Source organism: Apteryx rowi, unplaced genomic scaffold (assembly GCF_003343035.1).
Source record: "Apteryx rowi isolate R43461 unplaced genomic scaffold, aptRow1 scaffold_181, whole genome shotgun sequence".
Classification (NCBI taxonomy): Eukaryota; Metazoa; Chordata; class Aves; order Apterygiformes; family Apterygidae; genus Apteryx; species Apteryx rowi.
In genome coordinates, this window is record NW_020448097.1 from 887,452 (window position 1) to 912,351 (window position 24,900).

A 24,900-nucleotide genomic window follows, 5' to 3' on the forward strand; every position below is an offset into this window, starting at 1 on the left:
ATATGTGGAGCAAGAAATGAAGAATGAAGCCTTCAGCTCTCTTAAAAGACACTGCCACATCTTCCCAGAACAAACCACCAGCGTCACTTGAAGAGTGACACAGATTTTCTAATGTGATGAAAGCCACACGATGAAGCAAGGATCATCGAATTATCTGGCTGAAATTCTGAACCTGATCCCGAGGACACTTCGTGAACAAGCACTGACACGTCAGTGCTGAGGACTTGGCACTGACAGCTCTGAAACTTTGAGTCCTGTCCAGCACTTGAACTTCTGTCTTTCTTGCCCTCTCTCTCTCTCTTTCCCTGTGAAAGGCAGGTAACTAGGCCAATGTCATCCCTCCTACCTGGAGGAGAAAAGGCAGCTAGCTTGTTCTGCCACCCATACTCTGGAGATGTGTAACCTGGCCTCTGCAATATCATAATGTGACAGAAGTAGTCACATGTCACATTTAACCACAGTGCAATGTCATCTGCCATGTCTGAGCCTGGACTTGCCAAATGTCAGGCTGGTTTGACACAGAGACTAGGTTCACAGCCCTGCAGTCAGCTGCAGGGAGTGGCTACAGCACTGAGCTCCAGCATTTGCCTCTCTCTCCTCCCATCATTTTCCTCATTCACAACCTGGATCCCAGGTGTCCTCCAAGGGTTAAAACCAGCTCAGCACAATAAATCTGTTCTTTCACTTCAACCAGCCTCCTTCATGGTTCCCCACCTCCAATTTCTGTTGCAACCAAAGATGCTAAACACTTAATTAGTGAGGAAGTTATTCAGTTATGTATCTTGGATCTCAAAAGAAAACCCTACATTCAAATATCCTTTCTAAATAAAAAAGACCCCCATTCTGCCAAGATCTTTATTTTCCTACAATGTGTCTGCTTTTTCTTTTCTGTTGAGAGGTGCCAGAGAGCGAAGAAGCATGAAAATCAAAATACTTTGAATAACTCAGCTACACCCAACGCAGCAACAGCAAAAGCTCCCTCACCTTGCTTTTGCCTGGGCACTTCACCTCCTGCCTGGAAGTGTTTCTGCAAGTCACAAAAGGATTTTTCAACTTCCACCAGCCCTTGGCTCAGCAACAGAGAAGGTGCACTGCTTTTGTTGTGTGAATATGTGCACCTTCAGAATGGGACTACAAGTTAACCTATTTCACAGGGATCTGTAAGAACATATGCTACAACCACAGCTTCCAGTCACTATAAGCTGAGAGTGGATTTCAAATCACAATCTAGGGGTGAAAAGACATACATTCCAGTAAACATTCCAGGTCTGAGAGAGCTGAGTTCACTGGGAAAAAATCTTGGATCAAGCCAGCATTAAAGGGATCACTTTAAAAAAGAAGAAAAATACAGGCTTAATATCAGGAAATATTTGCTAGCATGGAGCTTTGCTCAAATGTGCAGCTTTCTCCCAAAGGAAGAGATGGAGCTTCCATCACTCCAGTCAGTTAAAACTAGACTTGACAAAGCCCTGAAGAATAATTCTCTTGTACTGGCCAGAGGGATGTATTAGATGGGATAAGAAGTCTTTTTTTCCACTTCTAAATTCCAATTATTCCTGTTTAAACTCTTTTTTTTTTTCAGTATTCTGGCTCCACTCAGCTGGATATTGCAGGAGTGGATTTCAGCTAAAAGAATACAGAAGAGTGTGAAAGAGGCACTGAGCTTAGTCTGAATTTCTATGTAGGCCTGAGTCCAGGAAAAAAATGTCTTCCCAAGGCTAGATAATTAATTTCTAATCTAATTATCAGCTTAATAGTAAAACATTAAATACAACAGCTATCTGTGTACACTGTAGTTTTCTATTTTCAGATGCTATCTGTTTTAAAAACGTAGCTTTAATGCTGTTAGCAGATGGATGTGTGTTATTGCAGTATAGGGAACTGGAAATTCTCCATATACCAAGCTATAAATATTTCTTTGACATTTATTATCCTTACTTGATTTCAGGTGCTAAAATACTTGGACTGAAGTCATGTTTGTAGCAGAAAAAGTCAATCTTGGATCTTACCTTGTTGCTGGCTAAATTATTAAGAACAGACAAAGACAGCAGGGAAAGGGAGTCCCTCACTTAGCAGAGGTCATGCAATCCTTGAATCAAATTAGCTGAAGTTTCAACTCATTTAGTGACACCAGTTCTCAAACACTCCTGCTCAGACAATATGATAGATCACTTCACAAGGGTTTTTGTTTTTCTCTCTCTCTCTTCTTCCTTGTAACTATGACTGTAATAACTAGAGCATCAGGGCTAACTAGGAAAGTTAAGTGGTTTGTTCAGACATTTTCAGAGCACTTAGGCTGTGTTTTTGCTATGTTGCTTCCTCAAAAGCATTACTTAATCCCACATGCAACTTTATAAAATAGATCTCATAGCCCCTTACTCTGAACATGGCCCTCTTGAATTATTGACTTGGGATTTTTGGTTTTGAAAAACAGTCTACAAAATCTATGTTTCTGAATCAATTTTTTAAGGCCCAATGGATCGTAGCGTCTTCCAGGCCCCTGGGAAAAAACAGCATCTCTTTGTGTATAGAGAAGCCTGGGTTTACTAATGTTTGTTCTATTGTTGTTTTGGCTATAGATTCTATCATTTTTCTCATAAATAATGGTAGTAGAATTTCTTCCTGTTTACTTCTTGGTGATGTAAGTAGCAGTTCCAAGAAAGCAAATGCCTATATTTTAAGTTACTGTTGAAATAAAAAAGAGTTTAAGAATAAGACTGAGGCGAAGTTCCCTGTCTTCCCATCAGAGGTCTGAATGGATCTGCAAAAGACATGCTCATGAAACTGTTTTTCCCATCTCTATGGTTACATTTTGAAAGAGAAGAGTAGATGAAGGATCAGTTATCTCAGCCAAAACACTTTAAATGGAGAGGCCACTTTGCGGTATGGCCTAAGTTTTGACTAAAGAACTACTGCAATGGAGAGGAGCTTGTTACGTATGTGAAGAGACTACAGAAGGTTTTCTCAAGCCTAATACAGTTCTTTTACCCAAAGAGAAAAGAACACATAGAATGACATTGCTCCATTTTGAGAAATCTCTCCTTGCATATGGTCCTTAGTCCCTCATGATTCATGGTTGAAGTGCCATTTTAACTAATTTCAGGTGTTCAGGAACTGGTGTAGCTTGAAAAGCATAGTTATAGTTGCATTTTTGAAAGTTGTCTATGTTTCTTTTTCTCACAAAGCAAGTCTTGGTGCAGGAAAGACTATCACCTTTATTTCTGTTAGTCTCTATTATTAAATATTTGACTGTGGAAATGTGTGTGTGTCTCTGCTATACTAATCAGCATAATAAATCAATCGTCTCTCTCGTCTTCAGAAGACATCAGCTGAAGAGGTACCTGATAACTCTGCCCTGATACAAGATGCAAAGAAAGATGATAAACAAGGTATTCAAGTAAATAGTGTTGTTTTTTTTTTTACCATTAAGTTCTGTGTGTTAATTGGTGATCCATGTGTTTGCCAACAGAATCAGTGGTATGTTTAATTTCTTAGCTGGCCATGTGTTGCTATAGATCTGAAGAGAGAACTCACTGACAGCAGCTGAGTTGAAGAAAAATATCTGAATGATAAAAAATATATCTTCTAAAGTGTATCCAGTCCTAAGACAACTAATGTTGCACCTCAGACCTTACCCATATATGTTTTATTTAGTAAAGGCATAGGGAGGCGAGAGATTTCATTCCAAGTGGTAATTTATAACATAGTGTATTGAAATATGCTACAGTACATTAAGAATGTCTTGCTATAAAAGTTATTAATAAAGGATGCACAGACATTGGTGGAAGGGGAATAAGCACAAAGAATTGGGATTTCCTAAATTTTAAGCCTAGYTCTGTCAGTGCCATAAGACATTCCCTGGGGCAAGTTGCTTAGGCTTCAGCTGCCAAAAGCAGTCAGTCTCTTGTGTGCCCTCAGTTTATGGGTTTACAATTTCAGACAGATAAGTCTAGCTCTCCCAGTTGCTGCTGGCTGCATGTTCCATTGCTCTCTTTGTGAAGGCTCTATATCTTTAAAACATGAGTCCTTGGTTTTAGACACCCCCAAATTCTGAAAATTTGGGATTGTTTGGCAAGTTGGGTGTAGGCCTTTCTATTCATGACTTTTGCATTCTGAAAAATGGACTTACTTTTGGGGATATTTGGGTGTTCTGAGGGTATTTGGTTACTGTTGATTTCTTTTGGGGGTATGTATGGTGTTATGGGATGTTCTAACTGGTGTTGTTCTAGATATTCCTTTCTCAGACCTGATTTTGCCTGCACATATTTAAAGTAACTTTCATTGTTTTGTTTTTTTATTAAGTTCTTAAAACAAGCATTGCTATCAAACCAATACCAAAGGAATTTCAGCACTTGACTGTGAAAACAGGTAAGAAGAAAAAATTTGTGTGACACTTCCATTAGAATTTCAATCAAATGTTTTTATATCACAGTAAACCTAAATTAATGTAACCTGACTTTTCAAGATCCTTTTGCTCTAGTAATATTTTACTACTGAAATTATCTTTTACCTCGTGATGACTGCTACTTGCAAAACTAGGCTTAATTAGTACTTAAAGTTGTCAAAAGGTTCTCTTGCTTTCTTTCCCTTATTTTTAACAGATGTGGTGTTCTTCCTATCTGGGAAATGCATTAACATAGCATTTCATGAGGAGTCTGAGTTTTATTTTTTTGTACTGTAAATGAGATATGAGAGTAAGAATACTGTATCTGTTGATTAAAAAGCCATTCTCAAGTATAAAATAAATTATTTCGTGTTTCAGTAACTATTCTGAAATGATCTGTTTTTTTGTAGAAACCAAGCTTTCATATTTTCCATTAGGGAGATTAAGGGTAGATAGCCTTTTGGAGACACAGACCCTGTGGCACCAACGCAAGCTTTTTATTCAGAGGTGTTTCTCTTGTGAAACCACCTTTGATTTTTCTCTCTCCAACTTGAACATACCCTCTTTGTTCCTATCATACCAGAAAAATTTATTTCTGGAATGGCATATCTAAAAGTTGCTTAGTTGCTCCAGAAACTTCCCATGTGTTCAATTATCAGAACTCCCTGGTCTTCCTCTTTTTTTAATCTCTTTCCTAGAGTGGTAAGAGTGCATGCAGCTCTCCTTGGTTCTAGAGAATATAAAACCTTGACCTGTTTTCTTTTCCTTTTTTATAAATGTCTTTAGTCATGAAGATATCCTTGATCAAGAAAACAGACCCAAGTGTCTGTCCTAGCAGTTTTGTCTTGTAGCTCAGTTTATTCGTGGCCACTCAGCAGCTGCATGCCTCATTTCCCAACTCTTTTTTTCCTGGCTTCTTCCCAAACACTTGGCAGCTGCCAGACTTCCTATCTTCAGCTCCTATTCTTGAATGATTGCTGCTTCTCCTTCACACGTACATCCCTCTAAAGGGGAGAGTTGGTGACGGGATTTCAGTTCTCTTCTCCTCCCCTGGTTTTGTCCAGGAACTCCCTTGGAAGAGTTGTATTTTCACTTCAGCAATTCCATCTTTGGTACACTTAGGAAGAAACTATTGTAGCCTGTGTATCTCCTTTGCCACTGTCATTTTCCTCCCTTGTCCTTCATCTCCTAATCAAGGAGTCTTCTGGAYGTTGCTGTACTCCTTTAGCAGTGTTGCCATGTTTGTATACCAAGGAAGACGGTGGCAGAGTTTTGCCCCATTGTGCTGACTGTTGTCACTTGAGGAACTTCACCCTTGCTGTCCTGGACATTAAGGATTTGAGCAGGGCCCCCCTCTCAGGCTGCATGGTGAAATTCATTTTAGAAGTCAAAATGTGTGTGTGTCTCTCTCGTGTGCTAGCTACAACACAATAATTGAGTGATTCTTTCAAAACTGATCATCATTCTGAAAGGTCATTGTAATCATTGACCTTCAGGATGCAAATTCAGTTGGGATGAAGCAGGAGAAAATTTACATTTGTTTTGGTTATTGATTCAAGCTATTTATGTAAATTTAGGAAAGGTGATACTGCTGTAGTTCATTACAGGAAAGTTTTCTTTGCCATCAGGAGAACTAGCAATTAGAAGTCAGTAAAAATTTTATATGCTCAAAAAAACCTTTATATGTCAGAAAATCTGGCCCCTCTATGTAGGCTTCTAAAGATCATCGTTGGCCTTAGATTATTGAAGGATTAAGGGCCAGTACTGTGAACATTTACATTCTACATTTCTGCCTAGGTCATCAATAAGAGGTAAGAGTTGGGTCAGTGCACAGATGATTTAAACTAGTGGGGAACTTTTTTGTTTTTTTCCTTAGCACTGTAGCCTGCTTGCACCATTCATAGTACAACTTCCCAGCCTGTCTTCAGCCTTTAAAGCAGGTAGGCACCAGTTGAGCATAACCCATTAGGCTACAGCCAAAGGTTACTCAGTCTGTGTCTTTAGGAGTGTTAGAATGAAGTTGTATTAATTGGGGGGTGGAGGGGCTGGGGAGGTGTTGGGAGCAGTTAAACGCACAAAATGGGAACCTTTGTGCTCTCCCATGATGTGAATGAATGAGTTCATCGTATATGAATTTAATTAGTCTAGACCAGAGTGTTCAGTTCATCTGGCCATACTACTTCAGGAACTATATAAAATTCTAAATAATAAATGTAATTAATTTACTCAGCAGCTTTGATCTTTTTTATCAGTTTCATGCAAGTTTGGTTTACGTATACATAGTATTAGGAATATGGAAGACTCATGAACTCGGTAAATAGTTTTGTATCATTCTGATTGTATTGTGAATGTGTATAAACCTGCATCTCACACAGAAAGTATGCACAAACTGAGCATAACAAAATATCTGCACACTTTATAAAAATGTTGCAACAGTAGTTATTTGCATGTCCAAATAATGAACTACCTGTTTTATTGTACTTCGTATCATATACTTTATTTTATGAAAGGTTCAAACTAGGGCTAAGTCTGGGTATTGTGGAATTGAAGCCTTGAATTTCCTGATTTCTCAGTGCCTGAAAAGAAATCCTTGGCAGTAGTATTATATTGCTATAATTTTTTATTACTAGTCATTTCAAGATTCTCTCTTCCTTTTGTGTTTTCCTGTTTACCTCAACCAGATGTGCTCAGAGAGTTATAATGTCAGTTTTACCTGCAGTTTTGTGAGGTGTTCTAAAAGAAGTATGAACAGAATTACTGTCTCTATAGAAGAAGGAAAATTTGAAGTTTCTTAAACATGGCTTAGCTTGGAGAGGATTATACTTCCTATTTCTAAATGGTATATATTTAATAATTGTGCAGGTAATTTAATAATCAGTGATTTCAGCATTGGAAAAATTGGGTCATATGGCTGTAGGGAAGTTTCTAAAGCTGTATTCTCTGGGAGTTTGACACAGAAAGAGGAGGATTATCACCACTGCATATTTTAATAATAATTCCCTCCCCTCCTCTTTAGTGCTGATAAAATTTTGTTATACAGAAATCTGGAATGACTGTGAGTCAGTTTGTTGATGACAGTAATCTACTAGAAATTGGTTTATAAGTATTTTTGTATCTCTGCCAGTTATGTTTGGGTTTATTCCATCCAGAGCACCAACTAGCACTGTGCAGCCCTAAAAGCAGCTTCTTTTATCAAGAAATAGTGTGTAGCTATGCACATGGCGCATGCTATAGTTTTCTGTGCATCTGAAGCCTCTGATGTAGGGTTCATGCAGTGATACCATGCAAGCCATTAGAAAGTCAGTGTTTGCCAACTACTACCACAGGCAGCTCCTGCTCTGCATTTTGAAGAACTCTTCAGTAATCTCAGGTAGTGCTGTATAGCAGCTCGTGATAAATATCTGACTTGGAAGTAGGTATATTTCTGAAGGAAGCTAGAAACACTGAGATATTTTTTTATTCCCAGCCTACTTGCTTCCCTATAGTGTTGTACCCCAACTAACAGAATAATGGGAAAAACACAAGAATTCATCTTTTGTGTGTTGGGATCATTTATGCTGCTGTAATACCTTGAGGATATCTCTTTCAGTGAGTGGAATTTTACAGCAATCAAACAGATATATTTTGTCAAGATTATTTATGTTAGTAAGGAAAGCAACAGAAAAGGTATGAAAAGACTATATAGACCAGGAAAGAGCCCAAAGGAGGTAATTCAGCACTGTTGTTTTCCTATCACGTAAAACCTAGATGTGGCATGGCATTCAGAATTCATCCAGATAAAAGAAGCAGATTTTTCCATTGATAGACATTTTTTGATCAACACAGCCTATAAAACTTTCTACCTCAAAATATCATTCCTCCCCAATGTCAAATTTGTCTCAGTCAGATGCACAAAAGAATTGTATGCATGGTAAGAACATGTACATTTGTGATAACTAGTTGAAGTATTTAGGAAGGACATAAATCTTCATGCTTTGGGAAGCAGAACAACTACTAGATATCTAGACTAGGAGTGAGGTGTTCTCTGTGGGAAGCTTATGCTCTTCCTGTGTTCCCTGGTGGCACTGTTTCGTCATAACTACATCCTGGACTGCTGGTCAGAGCTATCAGATCTGTTGCAGTTCCTGCTTTCTGGTAACCAATTTAAAAGGTGAAGTTCTGACTACGCTTGAGCTTTTGAATGCTTAGGACATTTATACACCACAGAAACCAAGGGGAAGGAGAAGTGAAAATAATTAAATCCTCATTGCCCATGTGGGAGCGCACTCTCACATCCACATTTGCAACACTGACATTTTTAATAATCACTGATCCTGCAATTTTATTTATTTATTTATTTATTTAAAATATTATGTTTTAACAGTTCTTTTTTCTTTTCTTTTTTAGTTGCTCAGGAGTCTAATGCACTTAAAGCCAGACCGAGATCCAGGTACTGCTTTCATTTCTGTTTCAGAAGACATATTCCTCTGATGTTAAACACAAGGTCTAAGAACTGGTGTTGCAAATTTATTGGTGGTCTTGTGCTGGAAGTACAGATCAGATCAAAGACAGATTTATCCAGTGGGATCTGTAAGCTACAGACCCTTCTTTAGATACTGTCTAGGGGCCTGCAATCTCTGGTCATATGGTGCTGGGACATTTGCCTATCTGCCCAGCCCCACTGCCTCATCAGGGTGGTGACTGCCTCCAGGCCTGCCCATCAGTGTCGTGGCAGGGCAGCAGACACCACCCCTTTTGGGGGAAACATTTTCAACAATTTCTGCTGTTGAAACCTGCGTGGTGGTCGCATATGGAGGGAGACACTGCACAGTCCCAGGGAAACAGCAGTAGTAGCTCAACTCACAGATGTGGGTGAGTGTATGCTTTTGTTGCCGAGTGTGTGCTTAACTCTGGCTGGTTGGTGTATGATAGAAGGACTTAGTGGACTTACACAGTTGTGCACTAAAAATGACAACCACTGAATTTGGATACTTGAAGGACAGAAAAGTGAGGTCTGTGTCAGAAAATACTGCGTGCAAGTGGATTAAGTACTGGTTTTGGCTGCTCACCATTCTGGTATACCAATATCATGCATTGCACCTTAAAACTTTTCCTTTGAGCTGGTCAGATGGCTTCATTTCTTTTTCTTAGGTAATGAAAGTATAATCAGGAGCTCCTTCCTCATAAGTTTGTCAAAGTCTGCTAATAAGAGAAGATCGGCTATAGCATGATGAATTAAGATGGAAATCCTCTATTCTTAGGACCTACGTTCAGGAAGACTGAACACCCTGTGTGCCATTTTTATGTTGCCATCCAAAGCTTTTACTTTTTATATTGTTTTAAATTCTTTTGCTGTGTTACTGAGTCATAAAATGACTAAGAAATGCTTAAACAAGTTTGAAAAAATCGCTTGAATGAAGTACTTTGATGCAAAAGTGCAGACTAAAGATTCCTAAGCACATTCTTCAGCCCAGACCTTCTGGTTAGCTGGTACCTACGTAAGGCATACGACCTCAAAGTTATAGAGCCCCCTAAGCCCCCTAGCTTGAGGCTAAGCTATGGCTGAGGGGACTCTATAACCTCAAGGCTGTATGTCTTCATCTGTGCCTGATCAACCTAGGATATGATACAAGTTTATTACAGCTCTTGCCTCAGGAGCCTGACTTTCTAGCACAAACTGTGCGGACTCTCAGCTGTGAAGGTGCCCAGGTCTGCCTGTAGCGGCAGCAGTGGTTCATTGTCTTGGAGCTCTGTGTTAGTGCTGCTGGACAAGGCAAGTTTTTACCTGGTAGCTGCTCTTTTACCCTTCCTTTTTAAAAAACAACAAAACAAAACAAAAAAAAGTCAAACTGTTAAGTTGTAAAATTTTAATACAATCAAAATATACAYCACGCATTATGGAAAGTAAAGGTACAAAACTAGGGTTTGGATCAGGTCTTAAATGATATGGTTATGGAATTCAAAACCCTACCAAGGCAAAAATTCAGCAGCAGCAGAGGTTATTGTGTTGCATGTAAATTGTGAAGCAATTATGGCTTTCACTCCTGTATTTATTAAAGTTTACATCAGGAAACATAGGATGAGCTTTGCCAAATGTCTGTCCTGCTGAAGAGCTGTGTTCTAACAACAGCCTGCTTGGCAAAAAGCTGATCCGTTTCCCATTAGTGGGAGTTATTTCTGTTCTACTTGAATGTGCTTTTGGTCTTGCCTGTCATGCATAATGTATTTCAGTAAGTGTAACATCTCACATTGTCATTGCTCATTTTGAACAGAGCTCTTGGTCTTGCAGAAAAAATGGTAGCTGCAACAGCTGAAAAATATTGGACACTTCAGCAAAATCAAAATTCTTAGCAAGTATGGTGCATTGGGATTAATGTGATACGGAATTATCTGAACAGTCTGGAACAGCATAGAACGGTGTACTGAGACATGTATTTGACCAGTATTGGTCACTTTGCATCCATTCAGTTTTTCTCGATTTTGTGGAATCTGACTGCTTTCTATGAAAAATTTACTCTGGTAGTTAGAATATGATAAATTATAAAATGCGTACTTGCAAGCGGCAAACTGAAGTTATAAATGCATAAACATTAACCTCACAGATAAGAAAGGCAAGCAACAGAAACAGGGAAAATTGTATTTTTTTTTCCTCAGGTTTATTCAAAATTGAATAAATAATTACCAATGAATTAATTACCATGAATGAACAATTACCAACTGCTCCATTGGCAGCTCAAGTCACATGAGAAGAGCCTGAAACTATAATATAAAAGGTCTTAAAAAAAAAAAAAAAAAAAGTGAAACTATAGCCCTGTAAGTGTAACCCTTTCATTTCCCGAGGTGCATAGTTCCTCCATTTGTTGCCAGATAAGTCTGTCTTGTTAAAAAGGGGAACTTTTAGTCAGTGGGGCAAGAAATTTCTACCAAATACTTGAGTTCTGGTCAGTATATTTTGGGCTATTATTCACTATATTTGTTTAAAATGAATTTCTGAAATAAGAAGATATTTTTGTGTTTATTTCTGTTCCTCCTTAGGTCTTATTCCAGCACATCAATAGAAGATGCCATGAGAAAGGGAGAAGAGCCCCCTACTCCACCTCCAAGGCCGCAGAAATCCCATTCCAGAGCTTCCTCTTTGGATCTGAACAAAATATTTCAACAAAATGCACAAGGTAAAACTTGCTTTCTTGGATCAATTAGATCAATGTTTAGATCTTTACTTYCCATTCTTTTGAGACCAGTTAGAGTCGTTGCATATTTGGCAACTTGATTTGTTTCACAAATGCTTGATCAGTATGTGCATATGCTTGTCTTTACTATAGACAGGAATGTCCTATAGAACTGAAGAAGTTGCGCTTTTATTGCATTCCATCTCCATTTGAGGGGAAAAAATCTGTTGCTATCATAAAGGTGATCATAATGTTTTCTAGCGTGATGATGGAAAGTTAACATATGGTAGTCTGTCATCAGTTACTGTTTATAACTAGTCTTGTTGTCTAGACAACTCTCATCAATAGCTACAATGCATTTGATTTTTATTACTATTTATTGTTTTTAAGTTTAGAGTCAGGAAGAAAACCTCCAATATTTAAACTGAGACAAGTGAAATTTGTAGCATACAAGCATTTTTCAGGTTAAGTCTTCCAGATGTGTGGGAGCAATTAAAACCAATCTTTGAGTAAAAAGAAGGGGTATTTTCTTTAGACATGGGTGCAGCATGTTGAGGGGAGAGAAAGGAGATGTAGGTAGTAGCTGGATGGAAATGAAAGAAAAATGCTCTTCAGTGCTTAATATTTGAGCGTTCCTTTTGCATTGTGAAATTCCTTTTGCAAGCTGTGGAAAGAGGAGTTGTTTGTTCAGTTATAGCAGTCACCCAGCATGGACAGAAGTGCCTTGTGCTTTGGCAGCGTCCTTGAACCAGACTAGAGTTTTACACAGCACACACCAATCATCTGATTCTAGGACTAGGTTAAACATGGTCATGTTTATGCTTCACAAGAAAGCCAAGGTTTAACTGTGTCAAGGAATGTTTTGACTGGGTTCTCTAATGTCGTTGTTGGAATAGAAAAGAAAGCATTTCACCTCTTGCTATATGGGACATTTTTTGTGTAAACAAACACCAGACAGAATTTGGGAGTCCTGTTATGTATGCTGAACCCTGAAACCCAATAGAAATAAACAATGGGGTTTTTTTTGCCTCACACAGAAAAGCAATTCCTGATCTTTGACTGTGGTTCCTGCTTAGGAATCCGGTGCCACCAATTTTGATTTCGGTATACATTTAAAAATAATACACAGCCAAACGCATATTTTCTAAAGCAGCAAATCCTCTCAGAATCCTGATAAAAAGTGTAACTGGAAGGAAGTAAACTTTGATTAAGATTTTTCTTGGAACACAAATGAAAGGAGAATGTAAATTCYCAAAGAATCTTGCTTTGAAATGGATCATTTTAAGAGTCACCATTACGTTTTAAGTAACGTAATGATTTCTTCTGGACAACATAAATTGAAAGAGTTATCAAATGTGAGTGAAGGAAAGGATAATTCATCCTATTGATACATTTTGGAGGGTTTCATCACTGGAAATGGGACAAATAATTAAAGACAGGCAGTTGCTTGTTTGCATAAAAAGAAAGTGCTTTGGTCACCCTAAAATTCTTTGCCATATTCAATTCAAATTCACAGATAGTTATAGTTAGAACAAAAACTGGCTGTAGGTTGACAAAACCGAAATGTGGTATGCTACCAAATTGAGGAAATGTGAAAGGGCTCCCAGAGGTTCAGTCTCCTCTTTTACCTGTAGGGTCCTTTGCCTGTAATTTTTTGCTCTCTTGAAGGTCCTCTGGTGGCATTGCTAAGTGTTCTTTGTGGTTGTCTTTCAGTCTCTGCTAATGAAGCTGTTCTATTTTGTGTCAAAAATGTAAATACTCACCTTGAAAGAATAATGAGGAATTTGTAGCCTTAAAGGATTTATGGAAGAACTTGTATTTTCATAGCTCACCCCTAAGAAGGGTTCCAGTGTGAATAAATCTGTGTCATCAGAAGGAAGGAAATGCATCAAACCATCCCAAAATGCCCAAGTACCATGATGCATTTACCTTGCTTTACTTTCATTAAAAATGTCTGCATTAGAAGCGATATTTTCAGTTCTTCATTCTGTGAAGAAATGTAGACACTCCCTTTCCTGTCATTAGCCCCCCAGTATCTGTTATTTTGTAACATCCTATTGACAGTAAGACTTTATACAGCTGCTTTCTTTTCTTTCACCTCTCGTCTCCCTTTTTTCATTCTTTCCCTACTGAACTTACCTCTCAGTAGAAATTCCAGCCTCCTCATTTTCTGTGTTCAGATGCCTTTGCCATCTAGAGACAGTTCTTCCTCATGGAGTGGCAGTGCTTAGGAACCGAATGCTTTAATGAGGTAACACTTTCTAAAGGAAATGTTTAGAATAGAGCAGAGAGATTGAGAACTCCCACCTTTGACCAAAGGGTTCTGCAGGAAAGAAAGTGTGCGCGTACTTGTGCGAAGTAAATTGCACACGCTTGTTTAATAACAAGCTGTATTTTATTTCTGCTGACAGTACAAAAATGAAGTTAAATTAGTTTCCGTCTGCCATCAGAAGGTACAATTACAGATTCACAATATAGATGATGTGGTGGCAATGTACTATTTAAATTTCTTGGATATTGGGAGAATATAACCTGACACAAGCATCCAGTGTGATGTGTTTCTACCAACAGTTCAGTTTATTGCTTTCTGTCCTAAAGTATTCTTGACTAAATTTTTGTTTTATGCTTTCTCCCTTCTCTCCTAGCTTTTCAAAAATGGTTTCACTGTTATATCTGAGCCACAAAAGGTAGTGGCTGGAATGACCTGTCCCTTCTAGCAGCATTGTATTCCTGAGTTTCAGTACAGAAAACCAGACTGTAGAATCAGCCATTATAAGAGGTTTCAGGGGATATCCTGTGTGATTAGAATAAACCCATTTCTGTATATTAGCTTTTGTCCTACTAATTCTTGTTCAAAATAATAAATTTTGTGAGTTGGATGGAAGTGTGCTCCCATACCTGCAAAGGAGCTCAGTTGTATTAAGATTTATTTTCAGTTCCCTTCCCGATTGATCATGCTGATTTATAGATATCACTTCTTCAATTGTAAAGCCATCAATGTTTTTTTTTKTTTGTTTGTTTGTTTGTTTTGATTTTAAAGGGCAGAAAAAGAAATACTTATTCAGTTAAATTCAGCCAACATCTGTTGTAAATCCCTGTTGTGGGCACTAGTTTTTTTCTTCATTTACTGTGTGTGTTATGTCATGTTTACCACCTATCTTACCATAACCCTTGCCTGGCAAGTAAATGCGGAGAACATTTGTGCTTGTTGGCTGGAATGTTCAGTAATGCAGCAGCCATGGAAACTGTGCTTTTAATTGCTGATTTGGGACACAGCTGCACTTGAGGAGGATGCTTCATTCATGTTCCACTGGGAATATGCACTCCTCTGGGATACTGTATCTAGTATTACCCAGGAAAAACATAAAAATACAAGAGAACTTATTGAAAGGCCCCACTTCTGAAATTAACTGTAGAAACACTGAAATCCAAATCTTTGCCCTAGATGTTTTTAAAGTACAATGAAAGAATTAACTTTTTCAAATCTACTGTAATTATTGAATTACTCTTAGATAGACATTTTATAATGTACACAATAATGTTATTGATCTATAACAATATATATATGTGGATGTATAAAAAGTAAATATAACACCTTGGTTCAAGAAGACGCTTGAGTTTGGGAAGACAGTGTGGATGTGGTGATCTATAGGGATGTATTCAACCATATACTGAGCTGTGTTTCTCAATTGTAGCCCAGGAATAATTTCTCAGGTAAAATGGTGTGGCTGAGAAAGCCTGTGTGGTAGCATGGCCATGTTTAACGTTAAACAGAACCCAAGAAGTTCAATAGTGGGATTAGTGARTAGTAGCATCAGTGAGGTGCTGTGCCTGTTGCCAGAGCTGTTTTTCTTCTCCTGAAACTGCTCATGGATGCTTGTGCTTTTTGCATAGTTATGAAGGCTGCATGTTTTCTCAAGCATTGCACAAGCAAGTTGCTGCAGTGGAAGTTCCCCTGTCTTCATGCAAAGTATTTTCAAAACCCCATTAGCCCCAGAAGAGTTTTTACCACAATATCAGTGTTTAAGAGTGTTAGTGAATTTAACTGGAGGAAAATCATTGCATACCAGTCCATCCTATGTAGTCTTTGGGTTACCATCTGACAGAAATTTAGTACAGCTAGATTCTCTATGTATTTCTTTTTGTTGAATATATAACCTCTGGCATTTGGCCTATGTACATATTAAAAAAATTTGGCTGGGTTTTATGCATTCCTGGAAAGACAATAGCAGGTTTGAAGTACAAACGAAAATGTGACTTTAAATACATACATGAACTGATTTACATATTTATATCTTCTGTAGCCCACTGTCTAATTAGATACAAGCTAAGAGTTTCCAAAGTAAGGCCTATGAGCCTGTGGCCTGCAAAGCCTTTCCTCCCCGTTCACAAAGGATTTACTAATTTTGACAGTTTTCCACAAAATTACCTGCTCACTAGGGCTACTTGTGGCTTCTTCCATCTGCCCCAGAGTCTGGTTTATTGAGGGTGGCCAAAATTGCCCACTGCTTGGAGCCCAGTGCTGCCCGCCTTGGGGGTCTGCCTGCCGGGCAGGAGGTGTGCAGCCATGGCTCCCAGCCACCGCTGCCTCCCCATCTGCGCTTTATGGCAGCAATAAGCTGGGGTCCATCTCGGGGTGACTCTGTCCCTGGGACTGGGAGGAGTCTCAGCCTTCTGAGCTGGCCCGTGAGGGAGCAGCAAGTCCCACAGGTGGCCCCAGTAACCTGGGGCTGGGAAGGTGTGGGAGACGTGTCCTGCACGGAGAGGTGTCTGAGCTGGTGGGAAGGGGAGGCTGTACGTATTGGGATTGGTTGGCAGAACCTGTTTTGCTGTCTCCTGCCATGAATGCAACTTTAGTTTCTGTGAACAAAAAATTGAGCTGGGTTTGGAGCAGAAGGGTGCGGTTGCAGGGCAAGGACAGAGTAGAGCAGTGCATGATCAGCTAGGGCAGCCCTCCTATTTTCAAAACTCTCTGACGTTGTTACCTGAGCTCCAGCAATGACATGAAGAAGCCACTTTTTGGAGCTGAAGAAATGAGTAAGGTGTGTTCTCTTACTTGTGCCTTTGTGAAAGTGTGGGAATCCTCCATATTCTTTCTCTGGGCATGGATATATGTAAGTGAGAGTACCTTTACTGAGAAAAATACAGCCCTGCCGGGGATAGAGACTTTTCTGTACACTTCTCCAAGCTTTAAGAATTAAAACAAAACAAAAAAAAAAAGCATTCACTGTCTTCAGGCATTTTGTTCAATAACATTTTCTGCCCATGAAAACTACTGAAGTATTTACTTCTGAGTGATGTTCTGAGCGATTATCTGTTTATAGTCAGTAACAACAGTCCAGGTCTTGTTAGACTGATACATATGCTTCTGAAATATAATTAAATATAGAGAGAGTAGAATACATTTTATTTCCTACTTAATTTCATTTCTGAATTGCACGACTTCTTTTGATTTACAGTTCTGTAGAACAAAAGATACTTGTTTTGAAAAGAGAATTTGCTTTGATGAAACAACGTAGCTGTCATGAACAGCATAGTTTCATGATGATATAGAAGCAGATTGACTGTGTATAATTCGTCAAAGCATCCACATAACTGTTTACAAATGATTTTTTGACTGGAAGTTTAAAGCGCTCATTTGCTTTTGAAATTCATGTCCTGCTGAGGCTATTCCTGCAGTAAAGGATACGTGGAAAACAGGCACCATTTCATACATGAGTATGTAAGCAAATACTCAGTGTAACTTGGATTCATTCCTTTGGGGATGTTGGTTTCAGCCATACAAGCCAGTAACTTGAGGCTAATATTTTTATTTTTTTCTCTCTTTCAAAATGTGAGGTATTAAGTACCATCTTTACTTCGTAAGGGAGAAACACACCAGCGTTTTATCAGAAGTGCAGTGTTTTCTGTTATGGATGATGATTTTCTAATTACAGTCAGCCCTGTAGCCTCTACTTATCTCTGTTGTGTTAGTTACGGCTGCCAAGCAAGAAGGTGTCTCCTCTGCTTTTCTGTTCACAGAAAAGAAGTAAGGGCACAGATTTATTGGTAGGCCTCCACGTTCTCGTAAGTGGTCTAGATGTGTCCCCACGTCATTTCTGTATTCCTTAATATATACATTTCCCATATAGCTTAAAATGATATTTTTAGCGTAAGACTCAGTCAGTAGAAGCTTCTTCCTGCACCCTTTCATTTTCATTAGTGCTAGAGGAAGACTGGTGCTGAATATCATGTTTCTTCCTCCTTTAATGTCTTTGAAGTGCACGATTCTTGGATTCTTTTTGATATTTCATCAAGCTGTAAAATTAGCACAGCCTTTTCTTGAACATACAGGCTTGGTGGGCTGTATTTGCTAAGTCTGGAGATTTCTGAATAGTGAAAGCATATTAAGATGTCTTTGGTTTGTCGTATTTGTCCAAATGCAGCCAAATTTTATGCTTTTCTGACCCTTTTTAACCTGTGTATCCAATAAACAGTTCTGTAATTGTGTGGAAGAAGACTCAGAGACGTAAAATGATTGCTGCTCCATTGTGATAAACATTTTGATACAAGCCAGTCCTCTCCGCTGGTTCTCAATATCTCTTTTTCCATGTCCTACCAGCTTCCCATCCTTTTTGTAATCCCACAGTCCACCATCAGTTTCCATTGTTGTGACTCCTGGATGAGGCAGACTTTGAGCTCAAAAACCACCATACAGAGAAGCTGAACAAATAGTTGCCCTAATACTGCAATCTGCTTTCAACTGCATCATATTTCTAGCTCAGTGAGTGAATGCTTCTCAAAGGTGACCTTCTGTTTTGACCACATGGAAATGGATACTAAAAAACCTGCCAAAGTTAACTTAGATTAATATAGTTACTGCATTATCATCTATATTTTTTTTATGTTTATTTGTATTTTCTAGGAAATAGCTGTATGTATTGAGGTTAGCTATCTGCAGTTCTTAGTAACTAAGTCAATCTTTTTAAGTACTAGTTTTACGCAGTGGATTGTGTTGTTTGCATTGCCATAAATAGAGATTTCCCAATTAACTTTTTGATTAAATGTTCAAGTGACAGGAGGAATCTGGAATAGTAATGTCCTTCTTTAAGTTGAATTTAATTGTTTAATTAAATTAATTATGATCTAATCTGCATGGCCTCTTCCTCTCATTTCCTATTTGGTCTTCTATTTGGTAAAATCCAGCTACTTTCATGGATAACAGGGCGGCATTTTGTCTATGCTGCAGTACTGTGCTATCTTGCATATTACTGTGTTGTGTTTGTTAATCAGACCAGAAGATTAAATTAGGAAGGTGATAATTCTGGAGGACCTTTATTTTAGAAGAACAACAGTGTCAAGTACCAGCTGTAAAACATTCAATTTCGCTAAATTTTTTTTGCACAGTATACAAGAGTTCTAGTGCAGAGTCAAGTTAACATCTCTGGTTGTCATGGTTTGTAACAGCAATTAAAATCAAAAAGTATCTTTTACAGATAAACCAAAGCAGACAGAACACATAATTAAACTGCCATTCATACTACTTTTCTTCAGCACTATACCACTGCAGTGAAAATACTGTGAAGCTTTTGTAACAGAAATGTTGCTAAAAATTTTTTTAAGCAGAGAATAACTTTTTTGTTTTGGGATTTTATAGCTCCTAGCACAACCAGTTCCTGACCTGTAAGTGGAGCTGCAGTTTCCCTCCAGTCCTGTTCCCCCTCAAAATCTATGTGATCACTGAGCTGAGCTTATTCTGAATAAAATATGAATGTCTCCTCTCTGATTTGAATGGAAGAGTTCTGTGCCCTTCAGCCTTTCAGAATGTTTTATAAAGGATATATGTATTTACAACCATGTAACTAATTTCTTTGCCCAACTGGACAAGGGCAAAATTAAGGTTGAATGGGTTGAAGAAAATGGTGAGGATGTAAATGGATGAATGGTGGTTAAAAGATAGGAATCTGAGTGGGTAGCTTATTTCTGCATTTTTAGACTTTTAAATGTTTATATCTCTGTATGCTGAGCACAGAGAGTACTTGTGTGCAGATTGGGGTAAACATTAGCAGCTTTTTAAATGCAACTGTTTATTGACAATATGTGTAAATGGAATTTTTCTTAAATGATTTTTCTTTTTTTTTTTTTCTTTTCTAAGGAATGGTTTATAATCTGTTTCCATTCTATTACAAGTTGTTAAAAATGGGAAATACTTTCATGAAATTTTAATTCAAAAAAAGTGTTTTTCTGTTGTAAGTTGTTAAGCTGAAAAGTTCTTGGCTGGCCCTACCAGCCTGACTGACCTTGGCTGACCTACTTTCATGGGTCCCRCTTGGCTTACTATATTCCATGAAAAATGTTAGTCCATTGTAGAACAGCCTACAGTCCAAGTCAGAAGTTTTCCGATGAAGGGTCTTCTCCTTCTGGTGTGGAGGAGATGCAAGTTGCCTTCTTGTGGGGAAGACTCTGCAGATGTAGATATCCTCAAAAAGACAAGCCTGACCCACTGGTAGGACTGGAGGGATGGTGGTAGCTCATTGCTCTTCCCTGCTCTCATGTGCACCTTCTGAACTGATCTATACTGAAAATAGTCGCAGCCAGCAAGTGCAGCTGCGGCCTCGCTGGGAGCCTCCAGCATTCTCACCGGCAAATTCTGCGGGTCCTCAGCAGCGAGAGAAACCCCAGCAACACAGATCTGCCAGAGATAGGTGGAGGGACTATGCCTCCCTGTGGGTAGAGAATGAAGCTAAATGTAAAATAAGATAGAACAAAACCATGAATAGCTTTCATTTCAGGGAAAGGAGGAAAAAAAAAAAAGAGGGAGAAACAATCCCCAAATAGAAACACAGAAAATGAAAGAGTAGAGAAAACAATAACTAGAAAATGAAATGGTTTAAGAAAATGAGGGGTAGGAAACTAACAATACAGAAGTCATGGATATGTAACACACAACAGAAAACAGAAATTAGAAAAATCTATTTTACAGTAAAAGCATGCTAAGTTGCATAGGGCACTGAAAAAACAAGACATCATACAAACATTCAACTGAATGGTATTTTGCTTGTTTGATTTGGAAGTGTCCCATCAAATATGTAAGAAAGCATTTGTGTCCTAAATGAAGTTATACACCTGGGAGTTCATGCTGCAGAAGTATTAGTAGTGTTTCATGGCTGGCTATATCTCTTCCTAATTACTCGAAAAGTATAGATAATTTTTCTTGCAACTGAGGTACAAATGTTGTTCTCTATGATTAGCACATGAAACGTATCTGTAGCAAGAGTGTGTCTGTGACAGTAGATATGAGTATCAGTCACTAGGATGTGTGCAGCTTTATTGCTGAGCAGTTTACCAAAACTAACTGTGAGAAGGAATATTACTCAACCTGCATGCTGTCTCCAATTCTGATATTGCCAGTGCCACCCCTGAACTTTCTACAAATCTTGTAACAAAATCAGTATTAGGAGTCTTAAGATCTTTTTTATCTTGTTACTACCTTCTGAAGATGTATTAGTGAGAATTAGTGAGAAAACAGACCCTGGAAAACCAGGTATTTCACAATCACCTAACCAGAATCCTTCATTAAATTTACATTCCTGGCTACAGGTTTAAGTTTTTTAGGGTTTTTTTTTTTTTTTGTGACTTACGGAAGGCATGTTAGTGAGAATTAATAAATCAGATCTCTCGAAAAACAATTATTGCACAATCACCTTACTAAAGCTGTAGTCAGGAATGCACATTAATGAAGGGTTGCGGTGAGGGTATCAGTATGATATGATATCTGAGTATGCCAATTTCAGTGAACAGGAAGGAAAGTTTTATAAGGCAGAAGTAAACAAGAACTGGATTTCCAGTTTAGAGAGACAACTTTCTGTGAAAATACACAGAACTTTCTTCTGTGGTCTGCTTTTTGGCAACAGAAGCAGGAAAAATAACTCTCCAAACTAGCCTCAGAGAGGAAGGGTGAAGATGCTGGCTTCCCAAAATACCTAAGGCGCTGAAGCAGCTGGTGAGAACCCTTACTTGTTAAGTATAATATTAATAATTCATTTTGTTGGCTTATCTTTTTGGAACTGTTTCCAGTATTGCAAATCCTTTGCTTTCTGATAGATTAAAATTAATTGGTTGTTGTTCTATTAAACCTGATTTGGGAGCAGATCACTCTGAGACAGCATAAACTGATCTAAATCTGTGATGCAGCCATTCTCTCCTCTCCCGTGTCTCAGCAATAGTAGTTGTGCTGTGGGCTGGCCCCCAGCATCCACCTGAAAAAGAGCCCTACCAAAAATTAGCAGCCAAACCCTACCAGAGGAACTCTATCACTGTTTTCTGCCAACTTCAGTCCTTGAATGGGCTCCACTCAATTGCAGAAGGGGACTGGAAACAGAAATGAAAACCTGGATTTAGATCCTGTAAATCCATGGCAGCCTGGATTTATATTGACTCTGGTTGCTGTAGGACTGCACCCACAGTGTGATCTGACAAACACAGGAGTCTTCCTCCCTCTGTGAATGGCAGCCAAATTGAGAGAAACTGCCAAACTGAGTGCCCTTTTGATCATGGGCTGGAAGGTTTGCAGTGGTGAGACCCTCAGCTTCCAACCAGCTGTAAGGGCCAGTTCAGGGTTTTAACATCAGACAAGATCAGCCTCCTTTGGCAGGCAGTAATTGGTGCCACTTTGGCCAGAAGGGTGTGAAATGGCTTATGACCCAGGAAAATCACCCTTCTTTTAGGACACTCCTTATGTGTACGTTCTATTTCAGATGAGAAAAATAGCACATTTTTTCATCCAAACAGCATTAACTTGTCTGAAGTGATATCCAAGGTAAAAGGTAGACATATAAAACCAAAAAGGAAAGCTGCAAATAACTGAAATGAAATAAATACCTGACMTGGGAGAGTTTCAGGAAATATATGCTGCTGATCCAATATTAATTAATTTAAAAAGATAGCATGCATCCTGCAGTTGAGTGTATTGTGGCACTTTTTTTTCAATAGTAAGAAAGAAGAGGAAGTCGCTGTCATTTAGTTGAAGAGGTGCAGCATATTGGACTTACAGGTTGGTCTAAAGTATCCTGAGGGCCCAAACTTATTCCAGCCTAGTCTTGGCATCCTTCCCTGTTGCAATGCCCAGTGAGCTGAAGGCGTACTTTCTGTGGTTTAGACAGGACTCTGATTTTTGTATTTTCTTTGGACCCCCTTCCTAGACCAAATAAGTCAAATAAAGGAGCTACTCTTGGATGGTCACCATAATTGGTCTCTTCCACTACCATGACTAATGAAAGTGTGGAGGACTTACGATCCTTAGTTGCTTTCAGTGGGTGTGTTTTCTACTAGGGAAGCTAGAAGCACAGCAACTTTGCTAGGTAGGATGGAATAGTCTGTTCTCAGAATGTAGAATTAAATCATGATGTTTGTTATTAAATGTTAATCCAACTCCAGATTGTAAAGCCTGTTGTTATTGGTGGTTGTTGTTGTTGTTGTTTTTAATCTAGTTTGCTGTCCTGTTAGTGTTAATAGGCCTTTGTGATTACCAAAACAGGGCAGAAAAATGATCCTGGAAGCTTGCCATCCTGATAGTCCAGCATAAAGTGTAAACACGCTAAGTAAAGAGCCATGATTTTTGTACTGAAAGCCTTATCGCATTCTCTGTGGGAGTAACTAGTGCATGAAAATGCTATCATTTACAGTAATACATGTGATACGGATCCTGGATGTACTTAAACCTATTTTATTGGTACCTGTAAGCTCCTTCCACAACACTATCTTTGAGATTTGATGTACGTTGCTCACTCTAGTATGAATGCCACCAAGCTGCACAGTAACAAGGCAAAATATGTGAGCACTCAAACAGCGAAGGCCCAATCTTGCAGTCTGTTTTCAGTGAGGAAAACCAGTGTGGGTACAGCTTGCTCTGTACACCCCCAAGTGGTGTGCTCCCCCAGCACAGTTCTGTGTTTTTCTGGGATTGCTCATTATGTCTAATGTAAGGAGGCTTTTCAAAAACATGGTGGAATGGGACAGAAGACTGGTGGGGCTTGTGAATCCCTGACTTGCACCTTTGGGACGTTTTTGATCTCATCATCCCCAGTGGAGCTGTCAAGGGAGCACAACTGCTGGAGGGCGGGGGAGAACTGGTATTTTCAGAGCAGCTACAGGGAAGGATTACCGCGTTGTCATAGTATGACTTGTAGGGTAATAAATAGAACAGCGACAAACCAAACGTGGATAATTAAATGAAGAGAAGTTTATTCCATCTTATCCCATGGTCCTTCTGTCCCTGATCCCTCCCACCCGCACCTTTTCCCTCTGCTTTTGTGCAGGTTATGAAAATGTCTTTTCAAAGAGCTTATTCAAGCTATGGGTTGTGCATGCCTGAAAATACGACATTTATCTTTTTGATGCTCCATCCCATGATACTTGTTTTTCATTTTGGAAATAGACCTCCACCTGTATTTGTGTTTGCTTTCAAAGCTAATGTAATGATACGATCTTTAACAGGAAGAATTGAACTGTGTAGGACAGTATCCCAAGAAGGCAAACATTCTGGAATAGCCTGATATTACAAGTCATCTGCTGATACGTATAAAAGTCTATGAGTATCAGTTAGTATTGCCCTCTCTTGGGGTAGTGACACTGGAAAAGGCTGAAGCATATAACTTGTGTCATTAACTTTTTTTTTTCCCCATTGGTGCTTTGGAGAAAAAAAAGTTCTTTTTTAATAATAAGTTGTTCTTAGTCCTCAAAAGTCTACTGACTCTGAATCTTGTCTAGCAATTGTGCTAGCGTAAGCATGATTTCCTTGTAACAACAGGCCAAAGATGTTCTGCAACAGCAAGAATTTTATGAATATTTCATGAGTAGCTTAAGTTAGAATTTGCAGTATTAAAAAAGAGGAAACTGGGTCAAATGCACATGGTGTAAGCATCCGACTTCTTTAATGCTAAATTCATTTATGCCATATTTTGAAAGCTGAAGAAGCAATTTTTACTTGACCATTTTACGGAACAGTTCCTTTTCCCTTCTGAATTTTGTGGGGCAAACTCCAGGAGTCCTGCAGGGCTTCACACTGCAGGGCATGGGAACAACCTCAGGACATGTTTTTGCAGCAAGACCAGTGCCTTTTGGAGTAAAGACTATCCTGTAACTTTTCTAGGTATAGTGCTGAATTTGAACAATTGGGGAGCAGGATAGTAGGTGCTGTATTCTCTGGAGCAACGCTGAAGTTTAAGCCAATTCTTAATGGACAAATCTGTTGCAGCAATGCATCTCAGGGGCCTGCCAGAGTTTAAGCCACCAAACACAAAAATCGTAGGTGCTGGAGGAGGGCTACGTACATTGAGAAGGCCAAAGGAGCAGCCCAACCTAGTGCCTTGCCTGCAGTGCCTCTGGCGC

The 24,900-nt window shown here is 38.9% G+C and overlaps 1 protein-coding gene across 1 annotated transcript in view; it reads left to right on the plus strand.

Moving 5' to 3' along the window:
• Positions 1-24,900, plus strand: part of LOC112963975 (ralBP1-associated Eps domain-containing protein 2-like) — a 60,026-nt gene that overhangs the window by 12,867 nt on the left and 22,259 nt on the right. Inside the window, exons 2-5 of the mRNA XM_026061517.1 lie at positions 3,320-3,389; positions 4,303-4,368; positions 8,771-8,813; positions 11,399-11,535. Coding sequence (XP_025917302.1) covers positions 3,320-3,389; positions 4,303-4,368; positions 8,771-8,813; positions 11,399-11,535 — 316 coding nt within the window. The remainder of the gene's footprint in view (positions 1-3,319; positions 3,390-4,302; positions 4,369-8,770; positions 8,814-11,398; positions 11,536-24,900) is intronic.